The sequence below is a fragment of the Bombina bombina genome, chromosome 2 (assembly GCF_027579735.1).
Source record: "Bombina bombina isolate aBomBom1 chromosome 2, aBomBom1.pri, whole genome shotgun sequence".
Classification (NCBI taxonomy): domain Eukaryota; kingdom Metazoa; phylum Chordata; class Amphibia; order Anura; family Bombinatoridae; genus Bombina; species Bombina bombina.
Genome location: NC_069500.1, coordinates 527,634,104 through 527,650,894, shown reverse-complemented (window position 1 = coordinate 527,650,894; position 16,791 = coordinate 527,634,104). Strand labels below are relative to the sequence as shown.

The 16,791-nt window shown below is 41.5% G+C and overlaps 1 protein-coding gene across 3 annotated transcripts in view; it reads right to left on the bottom strand.

Moving 5' to 3' along the window:
* The window catches only part of LOC128649208 (twisted gastrulation protein homolog 1), a 165,672-nt gene that overhangs the window by 24,534 nt on the left and 124,347 nt on the right, over positions 1-16,791 (bottom strand). For all 3 annotated transcript variants that reach the window (XM_053702336.1, XM_053702335.1, XM_053702337.1), the window contains exon 4: positions 13,745-13,957. In XM_053702336.1, coding sequence (XP_053558311.1) covers positions 13,745-13,957 — 213 coding nt within the window. The remainder of the gene's footprint in view (positions 1-13,744; positions 13,958-16,791) is intronic.

The following is a 16,791-nucleotide window of genomic DNA, read 5'->3' as shown; positions in this document are numbered from 1 at the left end:
CACAACATATTTTTTTCTTGTTGAAAGATAGAACAGACATAGGAGAACAACGATTAATAAACATGGCTATTCTAGCTGCACAAGGTTAAATATTTAAGAGATGGAAGTCCCCTGACCCTCCTAAACAGACCGAATTCTCCAATGTAATGAAACAACAAATGGCTATTGAACTCCATGATATAAAACCAAACTCAGAAAAACAATTCAGGTCGTATTTTTCTAAATGGAAACCAATTATTTTGTCCTGGCCCCGTCCAGCACAATTACTTTTTATTTCCCCTCTAAAAAATGCATTACCTTTTATTACTTTAATAGTAGAAGAGTTTTTACCACAACACTGGCTCTAAAGAGAGATTCAAATTAGTAGTTAAATATACTAACATTGTCTCTCAGGACGGAAATACTGCAATGTAACTATAGGCCAGATAAAAACGGCAATTAGTGTGAGAGCGAAACTGAAAACGAAGTATTAGGGAGGGTGAGGGAGAGGGGGGAGCACAAGACCTTTCTGGCCCATTTAAACTAGGAAGAAGCTTGTGGATGTCCCAAGTATACTAAGCCCTGTCAGATAATGGTGAAAATGTAATCAGAAATGAATACCGATATACAATCAGTGAGTGGGTTTAGACGAATAAGCCCTAAGGTCATTAGGTAAAGACAAGATAGGAACATGTATAGACTTTCAAAGTTATGTTCTCAAATATGTCAAATTGAAGTTAATTTTTAGAAGATAATAGTGAATATTGACTGGTAATTTGGAAACTTGTGAAAGATGAACGGTAATCTTCAAGGTAATACTGTAATATTGTTTTTGGATTGCGTCGCTGTTTTCTTTTTCTGTATATATTAAATGTATCTTCTTGAAATTCAAATAAAAAGAATGATAAAAAAAAACAGTTGATGGTAGAGTGGTGGAAGGAGATAGGGAAATTGCAGGTTGTTGTTTTTTGTCTTTAATAAAGATTGTGAAGATGGAACAACTGCTACTAAATTATAATATTTATCCGAGAATTTTAAAGGAAATTCTAAATACGCTAGCTGATACATCAATTGCTATTGATAGGTTTGGCCCCAGATGATAGGAGACTAGCTTATGTAGTACCTCTTCATAAAAATAGCAGGAATAGAATACATGTGTATATACACAAGGAATTCTTCATGGTGCAAAAGGTATCAGATGACAATGAACAAACAAATACAATCAGCAGTGTACAAATATAATCATCAAATTTATTCACGAAGAGTGACCAAAGTACAATTTATTGTACTAACAGTGAAATAAGAGAAGTATTCCTGTTTGTTATTTTAACATCCTGGGGGAAAAATATTCAGGAAACAGTTTGCCCAAGTTCGTAAACCTCTTACCCTTGGCCTACGATAAAAAGATAGACGATTAAAAAAAAACAATGGCCAGGGTAAGAGAAATCAGATAAAATATTTCTGACTCTTAAATGTACTTAAGAGAAATAAGTTGACACCCAATGATTTTTTTTCGCAGATCTCAAAATTTGTTGTAGTTTCTCCTTTAATGATAATGTAACGGAGCTATACCAGGTGAAAATAGAGGATGATAAAACTGATTTGATCACAGCTGAATAAAAGCAAGCTAACAGTTTTTTAAGTTGCGTTAAGAAGTACAAATGTTGTTGAAAAATATTAACGTCCCATATCAAATCATGTTTAATTGTTGTGCCAAGGAATTTGTACGATGTAACTCTGTCTACTGTGCAATCTTTAATTTTCAGAGTAGAAGGTGATGGAGACTTTTTTTTCTACTTCCATGTTGTTGCTCAATTCATCTTCATCTGAGATAAACCCAATTAGAGTAGGGTCATCTGCAAATTTCAATAACTTCACAGATTCATTTGCAGGACTACAATCGTTGGTTTATAAGGAATAGAGCAAGAGAGAAAGAAGACAGCCCTGTGCAGTATTGAGGAAGACAGGGTCGGAAATCAGCCAGTTCACTTTAACAAATTATTTCCTATTAGTTAAAAAGCTAAAGTAAATCAGGGATATTAAAATTAAAAGCAGAATTGAAATCCAAAAATAAAACCAAATGAGGTAAAATATAATATAAAAATAGACTAATTGCATCATCCACAAATCTATTAGATCTATATGCAAGCTGTAGTGGATCTTAAAGGTGTCAGTCAAGGCTTTTAGATGGCACAGCATAATCCTTTCAAGGCATTTCATAATGACAGATGTAAGAGCAACAGTCCTGTAATCATTCATGCGCAAAATCTCTTGTTTCTTCAAACTGGAACAATAATCAAAGATTTAAAACGGGCCGGAACGACACATTGGGGCCCATTTATCAAGCTTCGTATGGAGCTTGAAGGGCCATGTTTCTGGTGAGCCTTGCCTTCAGACTCGCCAGAAACACCAGTTATGAAGCAACAGTCTAAAGACCGCTGCTCCATAACCTGTCTGCCTGCTCTGAGGAGACGGACAGCGTTCTCGTGAAATCAACCTGATCAAATACGATCGGGTTGATTGACCCCCCTGCTAGCGGCCTATTGTCCTCGAATCTGCAGGGGGAACAGCCAATAGAATGCAAGCTCAATCTTATTGGCTGATTGCATCAGCCAATAGGATTTTTCCTACCTTAATTCCGATTGGCTGATAGAATTCTATCAGCCAATCGGAATTGAAGGGACACCATCTTGGATGACGTCACTTAAAGGAACCGTCATTGTTGAAGAAGACTCCGGATGAAGAGGATGCTCCGCTTCGGATGTCTTGAAGATGGAGCCGCTCCATGCGGATGGATGAAGATAGAAGATGCCGTCTGGATGAAGACTTCCTCCCGTCTGGAGGACCTCTTCTGCCCGGCTTGGATGAAGACTTCTGCCCGTCTGGAGGACCACTTCTGCCCGGTTGGTTGAAGACGTCTCACGGTAGGGTGATCTTCAAGGGGTTAGTGTTAGGCTTTTTTAAGGGGGGATTGGGTGGGTTTTAGAGTAGGGTTGGTTGTGTGGGTGTTGGGTTTTAATGTTGGGGGGGTATTTGTACTTTTTTTTTTACAGGTAAAAGAGCTGATTACTTTGGGGCAATGCCCAGCAAAAGGCCCTTTTAAGGGCTATATGTAATTTAGTGTAGGGTAGGGCTTTTTTATTTTGGGGGCTTTTTTATTTTGTTAGGGGGATTAGAGTAGGTGTAATTAGTTTAAAAATCTTGTATTTAGTTTAGGTAATTAATTTAATTATAGTGTAGTGTTAGGTGTAATTGTAACAGGTTAGGTTTTATTTTACAGGTAAATTTGTCTTTATTTTAACTAGGTAGTTATTAAATAGTTAATAACTATTGTACATAGTTAAAATAAATACAAAGTTGCCTGTGAAATAAAAATAAAACCTAAGATAGCTACAATGTAACTATTAGTTATATTGTAGCTATCTTAGGGTTTATTTTATAGGTAAGTATTTAGTTTTAAATAGGAATAATTGTAAAATTGTAGTAATTTTATTTAGATTTATTGTAATTATATTTAAGTTAGGGGGGTTAGGGTTAGACTTAGGTTTAGGGGTTAATAACTTTATTATAGTGGCGGCGACGTTGGGGGCGGCAGATTAGGGGTTAATAAATGTAGTTAGGTTGCGGCGACATTGGGGGCAGCAGATTAGGGGTTAATAAATATAATGTAGGGTTCGGCGATGTTGGGGGCAGCAGATTAGGGGTTAATAAGTGTAAGATTAGGGGTGTTTAGACTCGGGGTTCATGTTAGGGTGTTAGGTGTAGACATAACTTTTCTTTCCCCATAGGAATCAATGGGGCTGCGTTTGGAGCTTTACGCTGCTTTTTTGCAGGTGTTAAGTTTTTTCCCAGCTGGCTCTCCCCCATTGATTCCCATGGGGAAATCGTGCACGAGCACGTTTTACCTGCTCACCGCTAATGTAAGCAGCGCTGGTATTGAGGTGAGATGTGGAGCTAAATTTTGCTTTTCGTTTACTTTTTTGCGGCTAATGCCGGGTTTCTGAAAACCCGTAATACCAGCGTTGTCTGTAAGTGAGCGGTGCGCATAAACTGCTCGTTAGCACCCCACCCCTCCTAACGCAAAACTCGTAATCTAGGTGATTGTTTAATAATCAGCTGATTATTTCACCTGTGCTCTAGTTCAGGTATCCTCAAAATCTGGCCTGTTAGGGAGGCTTGAGACAGTTTAAAAACCAGTGGCCTAGAGGAGACAAGAGATAGAGGTTGTATGTTAAAACTTTCAAATATATTAAGGGACTTAATATACCTGAGGCTGAAAGTATTTTTCACAAGAAAAGCAACACCAGAACAAGGGGTCATGATCAGGGATAGTCACAGACTATGGCGGACATTTTTCAAAGTACAGACCTTAGTGAAGGACACCAATGTACATTTGAAATGAAAAACATTATTTCTCCTGTTAAGTGTGGTCAGTCCACGGGTCATCATTACTTCTGGGATATTATCTCCTCCCCTACAGGAAGTGCAAGAGGATTCACCCAGCAGAGCTGCTATATAGCTCCTCCCCTCTACGTCACCCCCAGTCATTCTCTTGCACCCAACGAATAGATAGGATGTGTGAGAGGACTGTGGTGATTTTAATTAGTTTATTACCTTCAATCAAAAGTTTGTTATTTTATAATAGCACCGGAGTGTGTTATTCATTCTCTGGTAGAATTTGAAGAAGAATCTACCTGAGTTTTTTCTATGATTTTAGCCGGAGTAGTTAAGATCATATTGCTGTTTCTCGGCCATCTGAGGAGAGGTAAACTTCAGATCAGGGGACAGCGGGCAGATTAATCTGCAAAGAGGTATGTAGCAGCTTATTATTTTCTGACAATGGAATTGATGAGAAAATCCTGCCATACCGTTATAATGTAAACTCAGCCTTAAATACAGTAGATGTATCTGGTATCAGGCTGTCATGTATGTATATTTTACACTTCAGTATTCTGGGGAATGGTACTTCACTGGATTTATACTGTATGCATAGACTTAACCTAATTTGCAGGGACTTGCAATAGGTTTTTAAATAACAATTAATTTATTGAGGTTAAACGTTTTTTTGCTGGCATGTAAAATCGTTTATTTCTCTGAGGTACTGGGTGAAAAAATGTTTTGGGCACTGTTTTTTCCACTTGGCAATAGTTTTGTTTAAATTTAAGCAGTTTACTGATCTCTCTCACTGTTATGTGTGAGGGGGAGGGGCCATTTTTGGCGCTTTTACTACGCATCAAAAAACTCAGGCAGAGGTTCATTTTCTTCCTGCATGATCCGGTTCATCTCTACAGATCTCAGGGATCTTCAAAGCTTGTTTTGAGGGAGGTAATCATTCACAGCAGAGCTGTGAAGATTGTAGTTGACTGTGATAAAAAACGTTTATTTGTGTATTTTTTCTGCTGTCAGGGTTAGTTATCCTTTGCTAATGGGAACAATCCTTTGCTAAAATTGTATATTTCTTACAAAGATTTGATGCTATAATTTTTTCTGTGCTTCTTATAGGCACAGTTCGTTTTCATATTATTGTAAATTACTTGAAAAGCATTTCCAAGTTGCTAGTTAATTGCTAGTGTGTTAAACATGTCTGATTCAGAGGAAGATACATGTGCTATATGTGCTAATGCCAAAGTGGAGCCCAATAGAAATTTATGTACTAACTGTATTGATGCTACTTTAAATAAAAGTCAATCTGTACAAATTGAACATATTTCACCAAACAACGAGGGGAGAGTTATGCCGACTAACTCGCCTCACGTGTCAGTACCTGCATCTCCCGCTCGGGAGGTGCGTGATATTGTAGCGCCGAGTACATCTGGGCGGCCATTACAAATCACATTACAGGATATGGCTACTGTTATGACTGAAGTTTTGGCTAAATTACCAGAACTGAGAGGTAAGCGTGATCACTCTGGGGTGAGAACAGAGTGCGCTGATAATATTAGGGCCATGTCAGACACTGCGTCACAGGTGGCAGAACATGAGGACGGAGAACTTCATTCTGTGGGTGACGGTTCTGATCCAAACAGACTGGATTCAGATATTTCAAATTTTAAATTTAAGCTGGAAAACCTCCGTGTATTACTAGGGGAGGTATTAGCGGCTCTGAATGATTGTAACACAGTTGCAATACCAGAGAAAATGTGTAGGTTGGATAGATATTTTGCGGTACCGGCGAGTACTGATGTTTTTCCTATACCTAAGAGACTTACTGAAATTGTTACTAAGGAGTGGGATAGACCCGGTGTGCCGTTCTCACCCCCTCCGATATTTAGAAAAATGTTTCCAATAGACGCCACCACACGGGACTTATGGCAAACGGTCCCTAAGGTGGAGGGAGCAGTTTCTACTTTAGCTAAGCGTACCACTATCCCGGTGGAGGATAGCTGTGCTTTTTCAGATCCAATGGATAAAAAATTAGAGGGTTACCTTAAGAAAATGTTTGTTCAACAAGGTTTTATATTGCAACCTCTTGCATGTATTGCGCCTGTCACGGCTGCAGCAGCATTTTGGTTTGAGTCTCTGGAAGAGACACTGGAATCATCTACACTGGATGAGATTACACACAAACTTAAAGCCCTTAAGTTAGCTAACTCATTTATTTCAGATGCCGTAGTACATTTAACTAAACTTACGGCTAAGAATTCCGGATTCGCCATTCAGGCACGCAGAGCACTGTGGCTAAAATCCTGGTCAGCTGATGTTACTTCTAAATCTAAATTGCTTAATATACCTTTCAAAGGGCAGACCTTATTCGGGCCCGGGTTGAAAGAGATTATCGCTGACATTACAGGAGGTAAAGGCCATGCCCTGCCTCAGGACAAAGCCAAAGCTAAGGCTAGACAGTCTAATTTTCGTTCCTTTCGTAATTTCAAAGCAGGAGCAGCATCAACTTCCTCTGCACCAAAACAGGAAGGAGCTGTTGCTCGCTACAGACAAGGCTGGAAACCTAACCAGTCCTGGAACAAGGGCAAGCAGGCCAGGAAACCTGCTGCTGCCCCTAAGACAGCATGAATCGAGGGCCCCCGATCCGGGACCGGATCTAGTGGGGGGGCAGACTTTCTCTCTTCGCCCAGGCTTGGGCAAGAGATGTTCAGGATCCCTGGGCGTTAGAGATCATATCTCAGGGATATCTTCTGGACTTCAAATCCTCTCCCCCAAGAGGGAGATTTCATCTGTCAAGGTTGTCAACAAACCAAACAAAGAAGGAAGCTTTTCTACGCTGCGTACAAGATCTTTTATTAATGGGAGTGATCCATCCAGTTCCGCGGTCGGAACAAGGACAAGGGTTTTACTCAAATCTGTTTGTAGTTCCCAAGAAAGAGGGAACTTTCAGGCCAATCTTGGATTTAAAGATCCTAAACAAATTCCTAAGAGTTCCATCGTTCAAGATGGAAACTATTCGAACAATTTTGCCCATGATCCAAGAGGGTCAGTACATGACCACAGTGGATTTAAAGGATGCTTACCTTCACATACCGATTCACAGAAATCATTACCGGTATCTAAGGTTTGCCTTTCTAGACAGGCATTACCAGTTTGTAGCTCTTCCATTCGGATTGGCTACGGCTCCAAGAATCTTCACAAAGGTTCTGGGTACTCTTCTGGCGGTACTAAGACCGCGAGGAATTTCGGTAGCTCCGTACCTAGACGACATTCTGATACAAGCTTCAAGCTTTCAAACTGCCAAGTCTCATACAGAGTTAGTACTGGCATTTCTAAGGTCGCATGGATGGAAGGTGAACGAAAAGAAGAGTTCTCTCTTTCCACTCACAAGAGTTCCTTTCTTGGGGACTCTGATAGATTCTGTAGAAATGAAGATTTACCTGACAGAAGACAGGTTAACAAAGCTTCAAAATGCATGCCGTGTCCTTCATTCCATTCAACACCCGTCAGTAGCTCAATGCATGGAGGTGATCGGATTAATGGTAGCGGCAATGGACATAGTCCCCTTTGCACGCCTACATCTCAGACCGCTGCAATTGTGCATGCTAAGTCAGTGGAATGGGGATTACTCAGATTTGTCCCCCACTCTGAATCTGAATCAAGAGACCAGAAATTCTCTTCTATGGTGGCTTTATCGGCCACATCTGTCCAGGGGGATGCCATTCAGCAGGCCAGACTGGACAATTGTAACAACAGACGCCAGCCTACTAGGTTGGGGCGCTGTCTGGAATTCTCTGAAGGCTCAGGGACTATGGAATCAGGAGGAGAGTCTCCTTCCAATAAACATTCTGGAATTGAGAGCAGTTCTCAATGCCCTTCTGGCTTGGCCCCAGTTAACAACTCGGGGGTTCATCAGGTTTCAGTCGGACAACATCACGACTGTAGCTTACATCAACCATCAGGGAGGGACAAGAAGCTCCCTAGCAATGATGGAAGTATCAAAGATAATTCGCTGGGCAGAGTCTCACTCTTGCCACCTGTCTGCAATCCACATCCCGGGAGTGGAGAACTGGGAGGCGGATTTCTTAAGTCGTCGGACTTTTCATCCGGGGGAGTGGGAACTTCATCCGGAGGTCTTTGCCCAAATACTTCGACGTTGGGGCAAACCAGAGATAGATCTCATGGCGTCTCGTCAGAACGCCAAGCTTCCTCGCTACGGGTCCAGATCCAGGGATCCGGGAGCGGTTCTGATAGATGCTCTGACAGCACCTTGGACCTTCAAGATGGCTTATGTGTTTCCACCCTTCCCGATGCTTCCTCGATTGATTGCCAGAATCAAACAGGAGAGAGCATCAGTGATTCTAATAGCACCTGCATGGCCACGCAGGACTTGGTATGCAGATCTAGTGGACATGTCATCCTGTCCGCCTTGGTCTCTACCTCTGAAACAGGACCTTCTGATCCAGGGTCCATTCAAACATCAAAATCTAACTTCTCTGAAGCTGACTGCTTGGAAATTGAACGCTTGATTTTATCAAAACGTGGGTTTTCTGAGCCAGTTATTGATACCTTAATACAGGCTAGGAAGCCTGTTACCAGAAGGATTTACCATAAAATATGGCGTAAATACTTATATTGGTGCGAATCCAAGAGTTACTCATGGAGTAAGGTTAGGATTCCAAGGATATTGTCTTTTCTACAAGAAGGTTTAGAAAAGGGTTTATCCGCTAGTTCCTTAAAGGGACAGATTTCAGCTCTGTCCATTCTTTTACACAAACGTCTGTCAGAAGTTCCGGACGTTCAAGCTTTTTGTCAGGCTTTAGCTAGGATCAAGCCTGTGTTTAAAACTGTTGCTCCGCCATGGAGTTTGAACTTAGTTCTTAATGTTTTACAGGGTGTTCCGTTTGAACCCCTTCATTCCATTGATATCAAGTTGTTATCTTGGAAAGTTCTGTTTTTAATGGCTATTTCCTCGGCTCGAAGAGTCTCTGAGTTATCTGCCTTACATTGTGATTCTCCTTATCTGATTTTTCATTCAGACAAGGTAGTTCTGCGTACTAAACCTGGGTTCCTACCTAAGGTGGTCACTAACAGGAATATCAATCAAGAGATTGTTGTTCCATCTTTGTGTCCTAATCCTTCCTCGAAGAAGGAACGTCTGCTACACAATCTAGATGTAGTCCGTGCCCTGAAATTTTATCTACAGGCAACTAAGGATTTTCGTCAAACGTCTTCCCTGTTTGTCGTTTATTCTGGCCAGAGGAGAGGTCAAAAAGCTTCGGCTACCTCTCTCTCTTTTTGGCTTCGTAGCATAATACGATTAGCCTATGAGACTGCTGGACAGCAGCCTCCTGAAAGAATTACAGCTCATTCTACTAGAGCTGTGGCTTCCACTTGGGCCTTTAAGAATGAGGCTTCTGTTGAACAGATTTGCAAGGCTGCAACTTGGTCTTCTCTTCATACTTTTTCCAAATTTTACAAATTTGACACTTTTGCTTCTTCGGAGGCTGTTTTTGGGAGAAAGGTTCTTCAGGCAGTGGTTCCCTCCGTATAAAGAGCCTGCCTGTCCCTCCCGTCATCCGTGTACTTTTGCTTTGGTATTGGTATCCCAGAAGTAATGATGACCCGTGGACTGACCACACTTAACAGGAGAAAACAAAATTTATGCTTACCTGATAAATTCATTTCTCCTGTAGTGTGGTCAGTCCACGGCCCGCCCTGTTTTTTATGGCAGGCTAAAATGTTTTGGATTATACTTCAGTCACCACTACACCCTTGGGCTTCTCCTTTCTCGTTGGTCCTTTGGTCGAATGACTGGAGGTGACGTAGAGGGGAGGAGCTATATAGCAGCTCTGCTGGGTGAATCCTCTTGCACTTCCTGTAGGGGAGGAGATAATATCCCAGAAGTAATGATGACCCGTGGACTGACCACACTACAGGAGAAATGAATTTATCAGGTAAGCATAAATTTTGTTTTTATAGTGCTTGGTGTTATTATACTGATGCAGATACTACTGATCCTATAACCAGCCCTCCTTTGGTTATACCCATGAACCAGTGTCACTACTGTGTCATTATATAGTGCTGGGTGTTATTATACTGATGTAGATACCACTGATCATATAACCAGCCCTCCTCTGGTTATACCCATGAGTCAGTGTCACTACTGTGTCATTATTTAGCGCTGGGTGTTATACTGATGCAGATACCACTGATCCTATAACCAGCCTTTGTCTAGCTATACGCATGTGCCAGTGTCACTACTGTGTCGTTGTATAGAGCTGGGTGTTATTATACAGATGCAAATATACATCCAGTATTTCACTCAGGCTTTATTTATTCCTTAACTTATCATCCAATATCGCTAGCAGTCTCTTGACAAGCCACTAACTTTATTCACACTACATATTTTTTTTTATTCCTATTATTTAATCAGAAAGAAAAGATATTTATACTAAGGTTGTGGCGGACACTGCAGGGGCTAGTCATGGAATCCAGTGTCCGTGTACGGACACCTTGCCTATCCCTGTTCATGATCTCAAGTTGAAGTGTACTTGTTTCAGGAGTAATTTGTAGAAGCACTTAACAGAGTGGTTCATTGAAGGGACAAACTACTGTTAAAGGTCATAAAAGACAAACATTTTGGGGGACTTTGTGCCTGGTATAAGCATAAGGCTATCCTACATACTAATTAAGCTTACATTTAGATAAAATATGGGCAGCCTTGTTGGGCCTGTATCTGCCACCAATGTCTTTGTTATGACTGAGTATAAGTCAGACAGCTTAACTCCTAGATAGAAAAATTGAAGAACTGATTCAGGAGGGATCACCTTTGTTTGCTCAATATCCATAAATACCTTGGGCATCACAATTAAAACCATTTACTGACCTAGCTCTAGAATTGAATTATCCAATTAATGAACAGCATCAGTTTCTCACCTCGATGAGGAGGGTGCAAATTGGACCAGCTAACGACCTACAGCTAGACTCATAGGATATAGCAATAAGTCCACAGCACCATATAGATCCTTTATATGAAAATATTTATTGAAGCATAAAGCAGACAGATATGCTGCAACGATTGGGGACCACAGTCTAGAATTTAATTAAAGACCCATGGTGGAAAAAAACAAAACATCTTTATTGTATCATAGTTTGCATCTGCCTGGATTATTGACTGTATAAGAGCAAATTAGGATTGATATTAGAGGAGGTAATATCAATAATAGACAGAACTAAGAATAAGCTCAGTGTCTGTAACAGCGGAAGAAAGACTGTAAGCAGGACTGTGGCTACAACGGGAGTAAACTTTGTAGTAAGACTGCTTAGGATCGACTGTAGGATTCCAGAGGCTCTGGAAAAGGTCTGGAGAATTGGACTAAAGTGTAGTGGCAGACTGCAAAAAGAACCTCAGGCTGGCAATTCAGATAAAAAATTGCAAAACACAATCAGAAGACTGAGACTGCTGTAGAAATGGCAAAGTACCATATATTAAACACCCAAATCAAACAGGCAATCAGTATGCACCTTAGACTAGCAGTAAAATCTGAATACTACAGAAGATAATCTCAAAGACTGAACAGATACAAACTCTATAGCAACAACCAGCAAGAGCAGGAGACCACATAACAAAGCAATGTCCCACGAGGTTGCAAAGTGACCAGGTGATAAATCAGAAAGCCCAAATGGCAGTAGTGTGGTCAAAAAACATGCATAGACCTGGTGACAGACAGATTCAGGTCAACAGGCCAAATGGTCAAAAATCAGTAGAAATAACATGCCACAGGACATCTGGTTGAATTGATATATAATAATGACTATAGGCTGAGCTACCAGTAGAATGGTCCCAACTAGAAATGATATTAGTAGCTGTGCTATAAGCTGAGCATAGAAGCAGCAACAGTGGATCCTATCCGGAAAGTAACTGAAAAGAAGAACGAGTTCCCCTAATGGTACAGAAAATAAGATGTGAAGGAACTTATAGAGCCATAATCAGTAAGAAACCACAAATGTGGCCAAGTGTGGCCAACATTCAGGAGCTCCATATTGGTTTGTCTATTATAATAGCAATCTAAGATGTGAGACTACATTTTATATGTATACGTTATTTAATTTGAGTGGCCCATTTTGAGGGATAGTTCTATATGGTGCCCTCTCATTCCTATACTCTTCAAATGTTTTACTTATTAACTTTATTACAGTTCAATGATCTCTGTTTCATTGTCTAGAAAGTTGTATGAACCCTCTATGTGTCCCTGGCATTTGGCTGAGCAGTATATGAGGCAAATATAAGGTAACTGTTGTATGGGTTCAAGGAAGCAGCTGATTCCCTAAGGTTTAGGGCAGCACAAAGCTAAATACACTACTACTGTATAATATATTTTTATTTATAAATACTGCTTATTAATTACAGTGAGTGTCTACATCAGTTATTTCATTCATCTCTTAAAACAATTACTTTATATTTAGTTTTGCTACTTTTAATTAGTGCTCTTACATTTAACTCTTAAAACAGAGCTCTGGTCAAAAGCCTGGCGGATCCATATAAGACTATTTCGTTGGTAGTCACCTTGGCAACATCATCAGTGTTATATTTAATCAATCTGTGTACATTGTTACCAAGTCACATCTAGCAGACTGGCAGAACTTTCCCCAGTTTAATGGCTGTGTTGATATAATTTGCACCTCTAGGTGGCATTTGTGGGATAGATATGAGAAAAGTAATCCAAATGAATAACAGAATTTGTGTGTCTGAAACACATTGATAGGGCTCTTGCTGTTAGCATCTGCATGAATGTTGAGTATTTAAAGGGATAGAAAGGTCAAAAATGAAATGTGCAAGGAAATATAAGCATTTTGCAATATAGTTTCATTCGCAAAAATGCTTCTAGTTATAACTTTTACAAGAGGCATTTTTGCTAATAAAAGTATATTACAAAAATGCTTCTAGTAAAAGTTATAACTTGTTCAGTGGCATATGCACATATCCCGTGAGGGCCTGTGCACCAGAGAGTCAGCAGTGGCTTGTATGACACAGATTATTTCTTCAGAAGCAATACACACTACCATCAGTTCTCTGAACAGGCATGTTGTTTGAATACTAGTGCACGGGCCCTCACAAGATATGTGTGTATGCTGCAGAAAACAGTAATAGCATTTACTAGAAGCAATTTTGCTGATGAAAGTAGATTGCTAAAATGCTTTTATTTCAAACTGAAATGCACCAATGCACATTTAACTTGTGACCTTTCTATCTCCGATCCTTCAGAACTGAGGGGCTTCATCAGTCTATAGAGAGGGGCTGAGTGGTCCCAATATTTATATAGTAACAAGTAGCAGGAAACAAACACCAATTACAGACGCGTTTCATTCTAATACGCACCTGAGTGAGTACTCAGCAGGATGTGGTCCTTGTGACTCCGCTGAGCCAGCTCCTCAGTTACTGGCAGAGACAGAGCCCTCCATGCAACAGATGAATCTTCATCCTGTACTGTACTCAAAGCTCGGAACAGGGAGGGCACAGGGATGGGTAACATCTCCACTGAACTCCTCTGGGCTGCCTGACGCCGTCTGCCTCTGTTCTCTTTGCACAAACCTGATTCATAGGATAGATCATTGATATTTCATAGTTATAGAGGCAGAGCTATCAAGTTAATGGGGCTAATTTACCAAAGTGCGAGTGGACATGATATGATGTAGCGTATCATGTCCGCCGCACATAGATAAATGCCAACAGCATACGCATACGCATTGCAACAGCATACGCATACGCATTGCACAAGCAGTTCTGGTGAACTGCTTGTGCAATGCCGCCCCCTGAAGATTCGCTGCCAATCGGCCGCTAGCTGGGGGTGTCAATCAGCCCAAACGTATAGGATCAGGCGGATTGATGACCACAGCCTCAGAGGCAGCGGACACATTATGGAGCAGCGGTCTTTAGACCACTGCTTTATAACTACTGTTTTCTTCTTAAATGAAAAGAGTCCACAGCTGCATTCATTACTTTTGGAAAATAAGAACCTGGCCACCAGGAGGAGGCAAAGACACCCCAGCCAAAGGCTTAAATATCCCTCCCACTCCCCTTCATCCCCCTGTCATTCTTTGCCTTTCATCCCAGGAGGTTGGCAGAGACGTGTCAGAAATTTTTTAATTTTAGTTTTTGTCTCTTATGGAGTCCGGAGATGGAGGGAGAGTTTTTCTGCCAAACCATCCCAACTCATATTAACAGCTCCTCAAGCAATCGGCGTTGTCGAACTTCGCTCCGCTGCATGCTTTCTTCTCTCAAGTCCATGGCGGAGGCAATGCCACTATTCGTCACACTTGAAGGGCCACAGCGTAGATTCCGGTAAGATTTTTTTATTTTACTCTATCGTCAATGTAATGTAATGTGAATGTTTTCCTGAGAGGTTACACACCTTTGCGGGTATAACTATATGACATAAGGGTCTCAGTGAGTCTCTGTTAGTATCTTGGAATCGAGGGTTAATATCTCCTGAGGGGGGTTATTGAACAGGGGGGTTTATAATCATGTTTGTTATGTGATTCAACCTGCTTATGTGTGATGTTTATGGGCTTGTGGTTTAAACTTTGAGGCCTTTGGAAGTGACACAGCCTTTTGGTTGGGCACGCTTTTTTGGACTATTCGGTTGACCTTGTGTTCGGGTGTGATTATGTTCCCCATTTCCACATTCCTGACCGTGTGGCGAAGGAGATATTCTAGTCCGCAGGGGTCTGATCATAGGAGGTGGTGAGAGCCCCAGCCATTGTGGGTGTCAGGTGCCGTTTTTGTTTTCATACTTTAGTCCATATTGATATTTCCTCTATCCAGTTATGGAGGATTCTGATGCTGAGACTGCTCGTTTCAGATTCAGTTACGGAGGATTCTGATACCGAGACTATTTTGATTTCAGATTCTGTATCCGGTGACGAATCCGGATTGGCCTCGTTGACACATGTCAACCAGTTTTGTTCCATATGCCATTTCAGAGCTCCTGGTTCCTCAGGCTTGGGGAATCAAGGGACTGCTGAGCCATCCGCCTCTGGGGGTCCTGTTCTCCATGAGGCGAGTACCCTACCAATTCATACTTCTACACATGCGGGTAACCAGTTTCTGTTTCCTCCATGCAGGGTGGCGTGTTCCCCCCGGAGGTTGCAGCACGTTTTCGCTTCCACATAATGTTGGCGATTTTTGTCTGCAGAGTCCAGACGTTTCTTTGAGAATGTGCTCGTGCCCTATTGTCCCGGGCCTTCAACCTTGGGGAGGGCCTCTACAGTTCCCCGTGGGTGTAACTGTCCATGAGTGTTGTGCCTTTCATTACAGGATTGCGCGCCTTCGCGTATTGAGAGGACATGTTTTTCAGTTATTGAATGACCCTATTGTTACCAGATACGGGTATTTTCAGTCGGCTAATTCAAATGGTGCACCTCATTAGACAAGTGGGGATGAAGTAATCTCCTGATTGTCATTTGTTTGAGATCTTTCCCAGTTTTTGAAAGATAGGGCTCCGTTTGGCTGGTCCTCCGGGTAGTCCTGTGTCTTTTTGGGCGTTAACCTCCGGGTTGCCTTATATTTTATTTATATCTGATGGGATGTCTTTTATTTGTTTTTGTTTCCTCCGGGAACCTTCTGGGATTGATACTCTTTATTACTTCTTCGGAAGTTGTTTTGGACATGTTAGTCCTATGTTAAAAATGTCTGTTTTCCGTTTTTCCCCCTATGAGGGAGAATTTATGCAGCTTGCCAGTTAGGACCCTAGGTGCAGGCTGGTCCTGTCAGGTTCGTTCGGTCTTGCGGCTGTTCAGGTTATCATTGATTTTCATGTTCAACTAAGCATTCGAGAGGACCTGTGGGTTCGTGAGGCAGGAAGGATTGTTTCAGTCCTTATAGCCTTCAGTCATAGATGGCTGGCAGGGGAGTTTTTCCGCTGTGTCACTCTATCTGACTTCTGATGTCATCAGAACTTAGAGTTTTCCTCCCCCATGTGGTGGAGGGTTGGAGGGCTTAATGCCCCTTACCGCATTTTTAGGCCTCTGGATTTGTCATTTTGGGCTTGGTCCAAAAGCTTGTACAGGATAGCTGTCTAGCATGCGGGAGGTTTGCAGTTTGAATCCAGTTGCAGCTCTTGACACCTTGCAGGTGTACGCCTAAGCTGTTTATAGTGTATCTAGATACAGCTCTTACTCTTTGACGTGTACTGTCTGTCTGAGTTATAAAAGACCTTTGGGTCTTCCATTCCATTCTTCCACTGGGTCTTCTTCCATTATTTCTGGGTGAGTTGGATCTCCTTTTAGGGATCTGTGTTTCCGAGTGATGGTTGTTCCCTGCAGGGACTTTGTTTATCTCAGGTTTTTCCGGGGCTGGGTAGGCTTGGGGCCTTTCTCTTTCTTGTGTCCTCTGCTTGTACGGAGGTGATAGGGAGACTAGTCCTG